At 32.7% G+C, this 17,181-nt stretch overlaps 1 protein-coding gene across 1 annotated transcript in view; it reads right to left on the reverse strand.

Annotated features, from left to right (window-relative positions):
* Positions 1 to 12,065, reverse strand: part of LOC126885177 (uncharacterized) — a 35,799-nt gene extending 23,734 nt beyond the window's left edge. The window contains exons 1-2 of the mRNA XM_050651602.1: positions 11,828 to 12,065; positions 8,423 to 8,651 (exon numbers count right to left, since the gene is read on the reverse strand). Of these exons, the coding sequence (XP_050507559.1) occupies positions 8,423 to 8,651; positions 11,828 to 11,963 (365 nt within the window). The 5' untranslated portion in view covers positions 11,964 to 12,065. The remainder of the gene's footprint in view (positions 1 to 8,422; positions 8,652 to 11,827) is intronic.
* Positions 12,066 to 17,181: the final 5,116 nt, after the last annotated feature.

Consider the following 17,181-nt stretch of genomic DNA (forward strand, 5'->3'; position numbering starts at 1 on the left):
ATGATTTCAAAATTTCCGTAATTGAATTATCTGCCGACCAATCATGAGTTGCCGAAATACCCATAGATGCTAAGAGTTGCCGAAATGAAAATCCTAAGAACAATAGTGGGGAAAACAAGAAGAGCCAGAGTGAGAAATATAGACATTAGAGAGCAATGCAAAATTCAAGATATTGTAAAATGGGGAAGGCAGCGCAAGAGGATCTGGTACAACCATGTAAGACGAATGGATGAGAATAGACTTCCAAAAATTGCCCTAGAAAACAACCCGCCCGGTTCAAGACCCCCGGAAGACCACCTAAAAGATGAAGGGATAGTTGGCAATCTACCTCACAGAAAATTAACTAGAGGCAGCTTCAGAATTAAACAGATCGAAAGATATCCAAGAAGTTAAAGAAGAAGAACAAGAAGAAGAAATTATCTGCGGAAAAATGTGACATGCGTCTTTTAACGCAGTTTTTATGCTCCTTTAAAATACGCAAACACATTTTCAAAATTTCATACAGGGTGTTGTTTCAAGGTCACAATTACTTTATATTTTTTTTGTTAATCCTGACCTGGATTTTTCTTGTGATTAGTAATTAGGTCGTTCCAATGTGGTAAATAAGTATTGATTATTTTTAAAATGAGTATTTATTCATTAACTTTAATAATTTATAACTAAAAGTTAATAATACCTGCGTGTTAATGTCAAGAGTTCTCAAAAAATTGAATTTAATTTCAAAATTAAAGTCATAAAATTGTCTGTCAGAAAAATTAAAGCGAACCATTAAACTTAGTTTTTTGTGTTCTTTTCAAATATGCAAACATTTTTCAAAATTTGAATATTGTTGTTTTAAGGTCACAATTACTTTATAATTTGTTGTTAATCCGGCCCTGGATTTTTTTATGGTTAGTATGTCGGTCGTTTGGGTTTTGAATGAGACATATATGTTCCAAATATTAAAAAAATATACAGTGTGGTTCTAAAGTGGCTTAAAAAAGAAATGGGCAAAATCGATAAAACATCCTGTAACTCGGTTATAAAAGTCGGTAGGGCAAAAAATGTAGTATATCTAGAACCGGCTCCGCGACCTCTATTCACTATTAAAGTATTTCCGTTTCCCAGGGGATAGCACTGTTGACTGTATCATGCTCTCTCACTGACCAACTGTTTGCTGACGATTTCTGACTAGTTTGACAGTTGGTTGGAACCAGTGATGTGGGAGGGAGGGGATGTGACATAAGGTGAAGTAGATGGGATCGCTTTCACGGGCTAAATGGGGAAGGCAATATGGCGGAACAACTCTTTGGCAGTATATTCTGTTCTATATAAAGTATATAATTATAAAATTGTATTATATTATATATATATATATATATATATATATATATATATATATATATAAAAGAGACCAGAAGGGAAGTCTTTGCTGACAATGTTAGATAGTAAGGTTGTATTATTGGGGAATTCAGCAAATTTTATGGATCAAGTAAAAAGTGTTTTCTTTTCACATAAAACTTGCTGAATTCCCCAATAATACAACCTTATTATATATATATATATATATATATATATATATATATATATATATATATATATAAATATATAATAATTTTAATAATTAATTAACAACATATATATATATATATATATATATATATATATATATATATATATATATATAATAATTTTAATAATTAATTAACAACATATCGCACACCTAGATGTAAACTACTGTAACTCAAAATACCTTATTTTTCAGAAATTGACAAAAACTGATTTTAGCTAATGTAAGGCAGATATAAAAAAAAATTGACAGTATTATAAAGATAATGGTTTTTAGTCCGTACTTAAGGTACTCATTTTTTAATTAATGTGTTCAAATTTAAATAATATGGAGATTTTTAGTTACTCCAGTTTTATACTAGAAGTACGCACTATTTTTGCACAGTATCTCAAGTTAGTTTACTTTACTTGAACAAAAAAGAGTGACATTACTTTTTACTCTAACAAAATCTTCAAATTTCTTAGTATTTTGAGTATTTTGAGTTGGTCGTTCTTGTAATTATACTTACCGAATAATCTGAAGTACACTGATACTTATTTATGCCCTAGTGATGGAATGAAAACATAGGTGGTTAGTTTAAATCAAAAGTTATAATTTTGTCTTATTACAAAAGTTAACACAAATACATTAGCCTATTAATAATCTTAACTACTACATACTGTAAAATTATTTTATAGTTATTATTTATTTTACTTTTATAATGGATTTTTTTTTGTTTTACAAGATATTTTTATAATAACACTCGTAGTAAGATCTGGGTATAAGATTTTTTTCCACAAGTTCTTTGATATCCTTCTTTTTTGCATCTGACAAAGTATTTTTTACAGTATATGCCTTTATCAGTCCACTGGAAAAGTCAACATTAGTTTCCGCCATTTGTCTAGTGGATTTTTTTTGTGTACAAAACATTTTTTAAAGTTTGTTTCCGCAAATGATGTTTTATAATAGAAAGTGTTAGGACTTTCCTGTTCCATTTTAAGAACTTTAATGTCATGCCAACTAACTTGATTCTTTTCTTCATCCAAATTGAAATTATTTCCCCAACTTTCCTGCAGCGCTTTCAAATCATAAAACTGGTCATGTGTCAATTCATGCACTTTGTATGCAGGGCCAGTTTTTTTGACAGCCCTAATCAAAGTCGTATACTGCTGTGGGATGTAAATAGGACCTGACTTAAGATGCCTTTTTACTTGCTTTTCGATCACACTGTGAACGTTGTCCCCTTCATTTTGCGAATGACCCCGTATTAAAAATTTGTGCGTTATAGATTTTACTCTCATATTGGACACAGCGTAGGCATAAGCAGTCAATAAATACTTGTTCTTTTGCTGCCCACAGCAGTATCTGAGTAAAATATCAGATCTATATCTTCATCGGAATGCTGATCTAACTGTGATTGAATAAAAGCCAATACACAACTACCGATTTCAACCGCTCCACGTTTCCCTTCCGTTTCATCCCAAAAATAACAGTCCACATTCTTTGCCTGTAAATCACTTATAGTGAAATTGAAACAATTAATTCTAGACTTGTAAAAGAATAGGGATACTTGCCCTTTAGGAATTTGCATTACTGCTTGGAGATCATAAACCATCACAATAGCATCAGTCCGCTTTTTGTCATTCTCTTTTTCAATTCGAGCCAGTTCCTTTTCTGTTAAATGATTTTCATAGGCTTCCGAAATTTTGAGTTTACTTTCTTCATCTGCATTTTTGTAGTTTTCGCATAAGTCGCACAAATCTTTTTTCGGTCGATAGAAGCCAATGTTGAATTGAAAATTAAATATGCGCTGAAATGTCGAGCTTGTAGCGAATGGCATGTTACTTGCTTGGCGAAGTTCTTTATAATCGCGGTAAATATCTGATTAAGATCTGTCGCACTGAATGTATTCCCGTGAAGTTTGAGCACGGAGATAATGCGATTCAATCCTTGGAATAGTGTTGATAAATTGAACAACACTTTCAGTAATTACAGGGTCTATGGTGGGTTGATTTCCGTGCTTTCCTCTTTGTTCTCCTTCTATAAACCCACATTCTGTCTTTTTGGTAAGTGCTGTTTTAATTGCTTGATCACTTAAGTCAAGTGTGGCCTTAAAAAAGGTTTTACAGACACGAATTCGCGAGTTGTTCACTACAAAATAAAAGGCTGAGTTTAGAGCCCGGTACTTAATCGTACTTACGTACCTATACTTGGGCTTTATTTCTTGTGAATGTCTCACTATAAACTCTCTCTGTCGCTGAAGGTCCCCAAGTCTCCAAAATGCATCAAACAATTTTTGGCGATCTGTGATTTCGAGTTTGGTACTGCAATTCCATCTGCATTTTTCTCCACAAGGCGGGCGAATTTGTCGTGCAGGAACTTGTTTCTTAGATTTAGATCTAGATTGGTAAGCTTTTCCCGAATTTCTAAGGCTCTTTGTGTAATTGATTTTCCACCCTTCTGGTTTTCTTAACCTCTTCTTTCCTTTCTTCTCTTCCTGGTCATGTGCCAAATCTTGAATTGCTCTTAACGTCGGACCATCGCAGATATTAGTTGCATCTTGTAGTATGTGACTAGTAGTATTATCATCACTATCAGAAGAAGAGCTACTACTAAAGCTGGAAGAAGTAGTCAAACTCGATGAAGAGGAACAGCTACGAGATCGCGTTGTTTGTAATTGAGATAAATCAGCTTCACGATAATTGTAGTTCGGATCAGCGTCTGAGTCGTCTACATCACTTTCGTTACTATGGATCGGTGAGACATAGTAATGCTTTGGAATTTTTTTACAGCGTTTGTCACATGTATATTGCTAGTTGGATTGTGAATAGGCAGTACCATTGTATCCAAAACAGGAACAGGGGAAGACTCGCTAATAATCGGAGACACATCGTTAGCTTTTTTGAAGAGTTTGTCACATCCTGTACGTCAGTTGAAATACATTGAGTAGGTAAATCAATTCTATACATACCAGGAACAGAAAATACAGATTCAGTTATGACCGGAGGGTCAGCATCAGTTAACATTGGATTTATATTCTCTTCATTGTTGACTTGGCTGCTTACTGGTATATGCAGAACAGCTGCACGCTGTTGTTCTGCTTCTTTTTTCAAAATTTCTAATATTTTGCTTCCACGGCCTGTCATTTTCCTAAAAAAACAGAAAAGTTGATTGATATTACCAAAATATTCATGTAAAGTAGTGCAACTCAAAAAATATTATTTTGTCACAAAGTTATTTATGCATCTTACGTAGGGTCAAAGCTATAGTTCAAAATGTCACAATTAATTTCTTTGGATTGCGAAAATTGACAAACTTCAAAAGACTAACTGAATAAATGAAGGAAAAATTTAGTCATCTAAACTACTGTAACTCTGAAAGCAATAATTTTTTCACGATAAGTAAAGTAATTTGAAATATCTCAAAAAAATTTATCATATATTTCCACCAAAATCAGTAGAACTTAGAATAATATCAAATCACTATTTAAATCGCCAAAGAAATGTTCATGTAAACTACATTAACTTGAAATAGAAAATGTTACTTACCACATATTTTTCACGTAAAATGGTGTAACTCAAATTCAGCGAGTTTACTATCGACATCCACTTACGGTGACTGGAGGATAACTGAAAATGGCGTAGTAATACTCGAACCGCCCGGTTTAAAATCTTTCAACTAAAGTGACGTTTAGCGTCATCTCTCGGAAAATATTCAAGGTATTGTTACGTGGGTTTTATTTACGTATAGATCTTCAGGTCAAGAATTTGAAAATTTTGTAAGTCGAAATGGTCAAATTTTGAGTTAACGCAGTTTACATCTAGGAGTGCGATATATTCCACGTATAACATAAAAAACCTGCCCGCCGCCATATTGTCTTCCCCAAAAGTGTCAAATCAAGTGGTCCCATTTAGTAAACACGAGAGGATCTCTTATGTCATATCCCCTCTCTCCCACATCACTGGTTGGAACAGACCATATAATCCGTGATCGGAGCAGTAGCCACTTTCTGTCACTTGCTGTTACGTGAAATAGATTTCCTACTCACGGTTCATAGACATTACTACGGTTGCCCAGATCGACTAACCAATGAACATTAAGGGTGCGATTACGTCACGAGTCATTTGAATCGTAATATGATTTTTTTCGGATCCTGAGAAAACTAATAAGTATTTTAAAAAAATTTGAATGCAGAATGAAAGATCACTTTATTACCGAGGGCCGAAAGTCCTTTAGAGTAAATAAAAAGTTTCTTTTGAATTAAATGTTTGCAATTAAAAATCACACTTCTCTTTTATTTTCAGCCCTGTAACTTATTAAAATAAACATTATAGAAGTTCTCAGGGACTCTTGGCCCTCGGTAATATTATAGTCTTTCATTCTGCGTTTAAATTTTTCAAAAATATTTATTAGTTTTCTCAGGATTCGAAAAAAAAAATGAATTTAAAACACATTGAAAATTTTGACGTGCGTCAAAATTTTGCATTTTGTTCCTTACCCTTAATCGGTAATATGTCTTTGATGTATGTAAAATAGTCAAGATAGTTAAGAAATAAAGATGTTTAGTGGACTATACCTAATTACGGAAAACTGTTGACATTTTATCCATGCAATATTTACGGAAATCTAGGACTTCAAACTCCATTCTACACTGAAAATTTGTCGATGAATTTCCATTAATACTGGATTAACTATTGAATAAATACTATCCTTAGAGGTCAGCTAGGTTTATGTGAATTAGAATTACTGGTATAATTTATTGTAAGAATTTAAATAATAGGTAGGACCTAATAAATTTGGTCACACTACAGCCTTTACCTGGCATTCTAAAATATCATCAACATCATTATTACGTTAAGACATAATGGGATTTTAACGTTTTGTACCTTATAAATATATATTCTTATTTAAACTCCTACAATAGGTACGATGTACAACTTTCATGAATAATTCAAAATAAGTTTTTACGGGAAACAACACCCAAATTACAAATACAAAAATATAAAGTAAACTAGGATATACCGGGTGGTGAATTGGAAAATGGGCCGTAGGAAATTCAATGTAAAATTCTAAACTGTTGAATTCCTGCTTCCCTAATTATTTTACATCAAAAGACGTTAGAAACTATTTGTAGAGGATTGAAATCTGTATTTAAAACAACTGTTAAAATTGTGCTACGAATTAACATATTCCAAAATTTTGTAAAAATGCGTAAAAATACGTTTTTCAGCCCAAAATTAGGCCGCACACAGTGCAATAATGTGTCACAATGAAGTTATTATTTTCACATTTTTGAACTGTCAATATTTTTATTTTATCATTAAAAGCAATACAGTTGATTAGATACCCTCAGCTGCGGAGAAAGTATTAATAATAAAGATTTTTTATTCAGTCAATGGTGTGACTACTGTCAGTTAAATAGTAACGTGTGGCCTAACTTTTACACAGATACCTACTGGCTGTGAGTTTCGATGGTAGCTTTCTCTCGCGGTTTAAAACTTGTACTTTTCTGATAAAATTGGTGTATGTGAAATATACAAAACGAGAAAAATAGATATTTATCTAGAAAAACACAAATTATGAACTGAAATATTATTGTAACCTCATTACTGAACGAATACACAGAATTAGTAGTAAAAGTAATTATGTTTTTTATTTTATTCATTATAATTTTAATTTTTAATATACAAATTCGTGCTACTGGATGACTGCTTACGCAAGAGGCCATTGAGAAAATGAAGAAGTTTATGTGAAATTTAGAGATTGCCCATGTTTTTCTTGGCTGTGAGTTTCGTCGGTAGCGCTCTCTCGCACTTTTAAACTTGTACTTTTCTGATAAAATTGTTCAAATTCAATGCACAAAACTGCCACTAACAGCGCTGGCGAAAACTATCAAATCCCCTCTACTCATCGGCTCACAGCGATTTCAAAATTTTGGAATGCGTTTAAATCATAGAACAATTTTAACTTTTGATTTTAATACAGATTTCAATTCCCTACAAATATTCTCTCATGACTTTTGATATAAAATAATTAGGAAAGCAGGAATTCAACAGTTTAGAATATTACAATGAGTTACCTATGCCCCATTTTACGATTCACCACCCGATATAAGATAAAATGTGTATTATTTGTCTTATTATTTAATAATAACACAAATCCCAATAATATAATAAGGAAGACCCAAAACTAGATGGGAGAACCAGATAGTAGATGACCTTAAGAAGATTGGGTAACCAGAGAGGTCAGAGAATGGGTAACCAGAAGCAAAAACAGGAACTAATGGAGGAAAATTGTAGAAGATGCCAAGTCACACAACCAATTGTAAAACCAAAATGTTAATGCCGATTGATTCACCGCGACAAACGAATCGGAGGAGCCCAAAGAGGACGGCAATACTCCGCTAGGAGTGTAGATGCCATGGTGATTAACACAAATACTACACATACAGTAGGAAAAATGAAAGAATACCCATGAACGAACATATAAAACACACCGTATTTTCCTGCCACCGTGTCAGACAAAAAATTGGCCAGCGCAAGTACATGTAATAATTATTGTTACATGCACTTGCACTGGACAATTTTCTTTGTGGCACGGTGACAGGAAAATACAGCGTGTTTTATATGTTCGTTCATGGGTATTCTTTCATTTTTCCGACTGTATATACACAATAACACGCATTCAATGATCGAAAATCATTTAAAATATGGGATTCTGTATTCTTGTGACGTAAAGTCAAAAATTGAAGTCTCCCCACCACCGTCGATCTGGGCAACCGTAGTATGTCTAAGAACCGTGTTTCTGACTTATTTCGTATGCTTTAAATGATGACGCACGGGTAAAGAATCATGGACTCAACTGTAGGTTAGGCTAGGTTAAAAAGGTACTTACCTTGGAACATCTGCAAGAAATATACGATAACTACGTGAAGAATTTGTCCCATCACAATCAGGGACAAGTATCCATTTATCATGTTGTAATCCTTTTTTTGCGTATACTCTGTTATATCTACTATTTACGCTTAGTGAATTATATGATGTATCTACTCCAACTGGAAGTTGTGTTTCTACATTTATAATTTTTACTACCGTTCTCATAATATACTCATGTTCCTTTTGTGCTAAAATGCGATTAAAAATGTTAATTATTGAGAACGACAAAATATTTTAAAATTATATAAACATTTGAGAACATTTTTTCATACTGTTATTGTGTTTTTTACTTCTAGTTTTCCAGTTTAATAGATTTCATTGTGATCCCTGCAGGAATGGATATTATCAAAAATATAAAAACGAAAACATTTGCGAAACTAAGCACGCAACACAAGCTAGTTGTAGCCGAAATGACTACAAAGTAAAAGGAATAAAACATACACTAATATATAGGGAGCGGATTTTATGCGAAATGCATATTGCATGCATATTTCGCATATTTGAGAACTTTACTAAATTTTGCATATTTTTAATGAAATATGCATATTTTGTGCCTATTTAAAAACATTTAAGTCCAAAAAAAAATTTAAATTTTTTAATTCGACACAAAATATTTCTCCGCACAGGCTGTCCTATCTATTAATTCGAGAACTACCTGAATCTGCTCATTCACTGCCTTTTCATTTTTTCTTAGAAAATACCCGATCTTTTCACAAAGTACTTAAGTGCTTATAGTACGCCGTTACAAAATGACTGTAGGATGTTAAAATGATGAAGGATGGTTTACCAAGAAATCTGAATTTTATTTACAACTTATATACTTTATTTACATATTATACTTTTATTATATTTAGTACAATTTGTATCCCATTTAGTAGGTGCTAAAAAATGAAATATTCATGCTTTGGAACAAATCCCGTCTTTAAAACTTTGAAATTTTGAAATTGATTTTGGTGCAGAATTTTCGGCTTTAACAAGTTATTTTAAGTACGCCCCAATTACTTATGTTGATGTTGAAAGGAGTTTTTCAAGTTATAAAAATATTTTATCTGATCAAAGAAAATGTTTCCTCGTAAAAAATTTGGAAAAACACATTGTAGTGAATTATAATCGAAGATATACATATATAGTGATATTGTCGTTTTATTTTATATAGGTAACTATTGGTATCACTTTTTGTAAAAAATGTGAATAAATTGCATATATAAAAAATAATGATTTTATTTGAAAGATAATAAATAAGATTGCCCCTCCCCCCTATAAAAGAATCTCCTAGAATAGAATAGAGCAGAAAATTTGTGGTTTCTCGAAATGCGCATTTTTTGATTTTTTGTGCATATCTTTCGCATATTTCGTAATTTTTTACTGCATATATATGCGCATATTTCATCAAAATTGATCGCATGTAAATCCGCTCCCTACTAATATAAATAGAAAATAGACGGGGAATTGCAAAGAATAGAGCTGGTAAGAGACCAATTGGATATGGAAGAAAGATGGAAAGTATTAAAAGATACTCTATACAAAATAGCACAGAAAATTTTTGGAAAAATGTCCATAAATAAATATCACAAGAGAACAGAATGGTGGAGCCAAGAAATAAAGAAAATAATAAAGGAGAAGCAAGCCCGGAAAAAATATCAACAGTGTAGAGATTAAAATAACAAAATATAATATATGTATTGAGAAACCTACTAGAGCAAAGATAGCATTAAGTGAAGCTAAAAAGTGGAGCTGGGAAGAATTCGGAAGAGAATTGGAATCTTAAAATACACAATAGAAAATTCTGGAATCGCATACAGAATTTATGACAAAAAAAGGTAGGGTGCAGTATGGAATCAGAGATAAAAATAACGAATTGAAAATAGAGACTATATAAATAGTAGAAGTATAGAAACAATACTACGAAGATAAATTCAAACAGGAAGAACTAGAAAGAAATGAAGCAGGAGGAAATAGACCGGAAGTGGAAGAGGAAGAAGAACCAGAGAATATAAGAAAGGAAGAATTGGAGAAGGCCGTAAAGAATATTAAAATTGGAAGAGCAACAGGAGAGGACCAAATAGATCCAGAAATGATAAAATGGATGGGAGAAAAAAGGAGAGGACTGGCTACTACATATGCGCAAGGAAGCTTGGAGTACAAAGAAAATACCAGAAGTCTGGAAGAAAAACATAGTTCTATCAATATACAAAAATAGGACAACATAATGCATGTGAGAATTATAGGGCAATGTGCTTGTCATCGGTCGGTATCAAGGTATCTGCGAGAATTATAGAAAAGCGCCTAAGATCAGCGATAAAGAAAGAAATTGAAGACGCACAGGCTGCATTCAGATCAAACCGTCAAACAAACGATAACGTATATATTATAAGGAATATGTTAGAAATACAATGGCGTAAAGGGGATGAACTATTTTTTATGTTCGTTTATACTGGAAAATTATAAAATACCAAAAAATATGTATACTCAAGAGTAAAGAGTAGCGATCAACAGGTAGTAACAAACGCGTTCCAAGATTGCGGCTCTAGTTTTGAATATTTTGTCGAGATATTTGGCACACATATTCATAATATAATAAAGAATGGCGGTACAGAGCCCAATTTCAGAAATATGTTAGTATGTGGAAATTACTCTATAACTAAAAAAAATATTGAAAAAAGGAGCCTGTACCGCCATTAAGAAAGACAAAATATACACTTTCTTCAAATAAACTCTTTTATCCCGTGCTTAGATTTTGTGTCACATTGGAACTACTAAAAATCGATTTTTTTATAGCAAGAAATCAAACGTCACTGACTTGGCAACATTTCGCGCCTAGGTGTATAAAAATTATTGTTTTGATAGTATAAACGTCACTGTCAGTGACGAGTTACGACGCACTGTTGCCTCACTTTTGAAAGTTCGTAGAACTTTCGCAATCTTGGATCGCGTTTGTTGCTACCTGTTGATCGCTACTGTGAGCTCTAATGACCATTTTCGCATTTTTTAAATATTAAATCGCATGTAACTCGACAAATATCAATTTTAGAGAAAAATCACAAGAGACCTTTTTTGCTTGTAAAGGCCCAAAGAAGCTTAAAAAATGTTCGGAGTGAAAAAACTGATTTTTGGATTTCTTTAAACAATTTTCCGACCGCGGCACTTCCCGTCACCCTGTTGATTTGTTATAAGGACCTCTTTTTGAGTAATATTATGCAAAAAAATCGAATCGAAATAATTTACCTAACGGGGGCGACGATACAGCCTGCTCTAACTGTATATTATATCCTCTCGCTAATAACTTTCAGTAGTTGATGCGGTTAATAAAGAAAGAAAAAAAGATATTGAAGAATTTCATATAAAATTCAGAATAAAAAATTACCTCTAGGAACATGGGTTCTACCATCCGAAACTTCAGCTGTTTTAAGCAATGATGGTTGGAGGGTTACTTCTTGGTCGTTGTCGTACACGAATGCCATCAAAGGGACAAAATAAAATAGAAAATAGATGAATGTCATTTTTGATTTTTGAAACCAGTAGAAATAACTGTCCTCTGAAGTAGTAAATATACCTAAACTACAGGTTAATGCTTTACTAAAATAATAAATATTTACATGGTATAAATGCTATATATCATATTTTATATTATGCTATGACTATAAAGGTTCCCATGTGGGTATCCGTTGATTGGATTCTAAACATGTTATTAGGTTTTAACAATATTAACAATGCAATGCGGGAGGATGTACCATAAAAGACACCTTACAATAGGTACACTATATACAACTTAATTAAAAAACAACAATAAAAATTTGAAACATGAAATAACAATTTAACTTTTGTTAAAAATGTAAGTGTTGTTAAAACTGTAAATATAAATTGTGGCAATAAAATTAACCCTGCATTCAAGTAATTTTGTTAAAATAAAACAGGCATGTTAGTTAAAACAAAACAAACCTGCTTGTTTTGTTGTTATTGTTTTTAATCCTGTAGATTTAGGTAATTATTAAATATTGTAATTGAAAATAAAGAAAAGAACAAGAAAAAAAGCAAAAAAAAAGAAAAAAAAAAGCAAAAGAAAAAGAGAAAAAAAAGTAAGAAGATGTAAACGTCCGAGATGTTGAATCGAGTTTATGACTTAGCGTAGTAAGAAACAATAATAAAATAAATAAATAAAAAAAATAATAAAAAAATAAATTACAAATATAATCAAATAAAAAAATACAACAAAAATATTTACAACCAAAACAGTATATTATTATTTAGATAATAATTTTAGTATGTTAGTTAGTTATGTATTTAGAGTTAGAAATACAGAAAAAATTCTCCCGATTGAAAAAAAAATTGTCTGTTTTTAAAATCACAAAATGTCACAAAATGGCTCGGCCAAGGCCATCAAATTCACACAAAAAAAATTCAAAAGCTAGATGACATTAACTTGGAATATCAGATCGCTCAACACTAGAGATCAAGAAATCAGCCAAGTATTAAAAAGAAAAACAAATAGATATTATGCGCTCTACAGAAAACAAAACAGAAAGGAAAGGACAATCAAGATTGGCTGAATATACAGATACACTACAGTGAAGTAGCAAAAGAAAACATGGACAAAGAAGGTGTAGCCTAACTAATACACCAAAAATAACAAAATCACATCAAAGAGCGTCAATATCTATCAGTAAGAATTGTAACAGCAAAAACTAGAATGGAGTAAAAAGACCTGGACACCATCGGAGTATTCGGCGCAGAAAATAACCAGCCTCCAACAACAAGGGTAATCTTTTAGGACGACTTACAAGTAGTAGATTAAGTTAGAGGAAAGATGATAATACGGGGGGATAATACTGGGGGACTTTAACGCTCGAATAGGTAACCAAGTATTACCTGGAATTAAGCAAAAACATAATGAAAATGTTAAAAACGAAAATGGAGAACTGATGATAAACTTCTGCACCAATAACGAACTTACAATAAACAATATACTTTTTGACCACAAAGATCAACACAAACACACATTCAATAACACCCGTGGACAAAGATCTATGATAGATATTATGTTGTAACCAACAGATATATAAATTCATCAAAAATGTTCGACGTAAGCGTAAGATGCCTCAACTCAGCAGATGTAGGTGGCGACCATTGCCTAGTAGCCGTATCAAGGAACACAAAACTTTACGAAAATCTCCAAAAAAAATAAAGGAAGGATAAAAATTTGGGAATAGTTAGGTGCAATTTTCTATTATTATATAAGAAAAAATTTACAATTCTACATCCCCTTCATTTTGCAAAAATGGAGGGGAATACCCCCTTCTCGGGGGTGAAAATATACATTCAAAATAAATCCGGAATTGGATAAAATAACTAATTATAAGCAACTTTTGTTCTATAGGGTTTTTGCACTAAGTCAATACTTTTCGAGTTAATTGCGAGTGAATATGTTCATTTTGAACAAAAAATAACATGCTTTTGGACGGTTTTTCGCAAATAACTCAAAAATTAAGCATTTTATCGAAAAAGTATTTTAGCGAAAATATAACTTATAAAAAAGTAATGGTGTATGCATGAAGTCTGTTGACCCAGTAGAAGCAGAGTTGTAGCTAATAGAAGTAGGCTCTTCCTCGTCAAATTTAAAATTGAATGTTTCAACGTGAAATAACCAAAAAACAGAGCCCTTTCAGGGGAAAACTCATTGCAACTTTTTAAAGTGTTTAAAAAAAGGTTTATTTTTGTTTTGTAAAAAAAACTTTTAACATTAAAAGAAAGTGAGTTACGCTCAAAATATTGTCAGTCGCTTTTATTTTTCCGTAAAAAATTGCAAAAATCACCACCTAATTAGCATCCACATAAAATTAATCGTTACCGCTTTACAAGTTACTTGGCTTATGTATTTTTTATATGATCTGTAAGTTTCATCTATTCAAAGTGCTTGTTTTTGAAAAGGCTGTAATTAAAATGGCTTGAACGAGTCACTAATCACGGGTGTATGCAAATTTTGAAAAGTCATAGCATAACCAATTTTTTTCCACCGGGAAAACAAAAAAATCTAAAATGTTCAGAAAAGCAAAACGTACATTTTACTACTCTTCGAGATTTTTGGTTTTAATAATAATTTTTAAGTTATTAAAAAAATGGAATTCTTTTAAAATAAAAAAAAAATTTAAACCAATTTTTTTTGAAAAATGAAGAGTTTGAACCAATTAAACGTATAGATCATTATAAAAATACAGTCGGAAAAATGAAAGAATACCCATGAACGAACATATAAAACACGCTGTATTTTCCTGTCACCATGTCACAAAGAAAATTTCCCAGCGCAAGTACATGTAATAATAATGATTACATGTACTTGCGCTGGCCAATTTTTTGTGTGACACGGTGACAGGAAAATTCAGCGTGTTTTATATGTTCGTTCATGGGTATTCACAACTTGTGAAGCGGTAACGATTAATTTTATTTGGGATGCTAATTAGGGCGTGACTTTCGCGATTTTTTTACCAAAAAATAAAAGCGATCAACAATATTTTAAGCGTAACTCACTTTCTTTTAATGTCAGTTCAAAGTTTTTTAAGAAACAAAAATAAACCTTTTTTAAACATTTTAAAAAAGTTGTAATGAGTTTTCCCCGAAAAATGCTTTGTTTTTTGGTTATTTCACGTTGAAATATTCGATTTTAAATTTGACGAAGAAGAGCCTACTTCTCATTAGCTACAACTCTGCTTCTGCTGGGTCAACATACTTCATGCATATGTTAGAGTCAAAACCCGAATTTCAGGCACTCCTAGGTTTGACTAGGCAATCCTCAGGTCTGACTGACGGTCTTAGTCAAAGCCCGAAATAAATTACAGTTTCGGCCTTTGACTAGTCAAACCTAGGAGAGACTAAGTTGGTCAGGCAAAGGTCGAAATTTAATTTTGTGAAATCGGGGTTTGACTAGTCAAACCCTGATTAGTTATTTAAGGGCCGGTTGTTCGAACGCTAATCAACAATGATCATTATCAAATAATTAATTACTGTCAATGTCAACTTTGTTTGGGTTATTAAAAAGTCTGTGGAGTCTATAATCAATTAATATAACAATAATTATTACCATAATTAATAATAAATCTCCTAATTGTAATTAATTATGCTTTCAGCAACCCAAACAAAGTTGACATTGACAGTTTTGGTGACAGTAATTAAATATTTGATAATGATCATTGTTGATTAGCGTTCGAACAACCGGCCCTAAATGTCGTAATTTGTTAGATTAGGTTTAATTAAACGTCATTTTTTAATTTGTGTTTATTATTTTGATATTGTTGCAATTAAAATTAAAAAATTAGTGTTTATTCTCACATGTTGAGGCATTATGGCATTTAGAGTTGCTTAATACGTTAGACCTTTTACACTTACATAATTTTGAAGAGAATTTCTTATTGCAGTAGCGTTTTATAAAACCTTGACCTCCAAATTTAGGATCTTTTGTACTAATTTCTCTTAGAGACAGCTTAACGTCTGGAACATCCTCGAAATTAAGAACATTTTGTTTGAAAAAAAAAGTGTGTGTATTGTTCCGTATTTCGTACCAACTCTATATAAACCGTCAATTGTTTTATCTTGTGTGATACCCAAAATATTTCGAGCCTCTCCTTTCGTTCTATATAAATAAATAAAGGAAAGGCGATTGAAGGTCTTCATACCCAGGTTAATGCTATGAAACAAAGTGAAAAAAATGTCCTACAATTTCGATCGGAAAAACTGTAACAATACCTAGTTATCCCCAGCTTTGATAGAGCCAAAGGAGATGCTCGAAATATTTTGGGTATCATACAAGATAAAATAATTGACGGTTTATACAGGGTGTCCCGGAAAATAGTTCGTTGCTTTAAGGTATGGAGAGAATACACAATTTGGAACAAAAAAGTCCTATACCATTTTTTTCTAAAGTTAACCGTTTCCAAAAAAAAGTGAACATTGGTTTCCATATACCTGTATTTTAATGTTTGGAAATTTTAATAAACTGGCAACATCCTACGCACTACGGAATAACAGATAATAAGAACTCGTTTGTGATTGTGATTTACAGGATTTAAAATAATCCAACCTAATAGTAGGTAATACTTATGTATTTACTATTTGTTTACTTTTTTTTTTTTTTTTTTTTTTTTTTTTTTTGGGAGGTGAGAATCTTCAAAAGACCGTCTGGGAAGGTGTCCCAGGTGTGTCGGATTCGATCCGTCACGCTTCACCGTGCCGAACCGCCTACCGACTAAACTCACCTCCTCTTCCTCCAGCCGACAGGTCTGGAACCGCTCTTGGCGAGCATGTCTGACCCGTCGACCTTACTCATAACTCCCCCCGGGCACCCTCTGCGTGCACTCCGTAGATTAAGCGGCCACCCAGCCGCCCCGTCCCGCACACACCCCGCACAAAGACCGGTCGGTGAAGACGACCGTCCCGTGCAGCCCATGTGCGGGTGGGGCGACCGGGGTGCCCCCAATCAAACATGAACTAGCAAAAGGATACCAGTCGACAGTTACGAGCAACTCCAAACATTCGTGCTTTCATCAATTCGCACTCACACTCATACCCATTCATTCTACAGTTAACAGGAAGCAGTCAGTGAGGTTGGGTGTAAAAATCCTCTCCCACTACCTGATACAAAACAAACAACAGACTAAAACAAGACAAAACAGAAAGTAAACAAAACAATACAAAGGCGGTCAGCATGGGTTAGATGTAAAAGGTCCTCCC

Source organism: Diabrotica virgifera, chromosome 5 (assembly GCF_917563875.1).
Source record: "Diabrotica virgifera virgifera chromosome 5, PGI_DIABVI_V3a".
Taxonomy (NCBI): Eukaryota; Metazoa; Arthropoda; class Insecta; order Coleoptera; family Chrysomelidae; genus Diabrotica; species Diabrotica virgifera.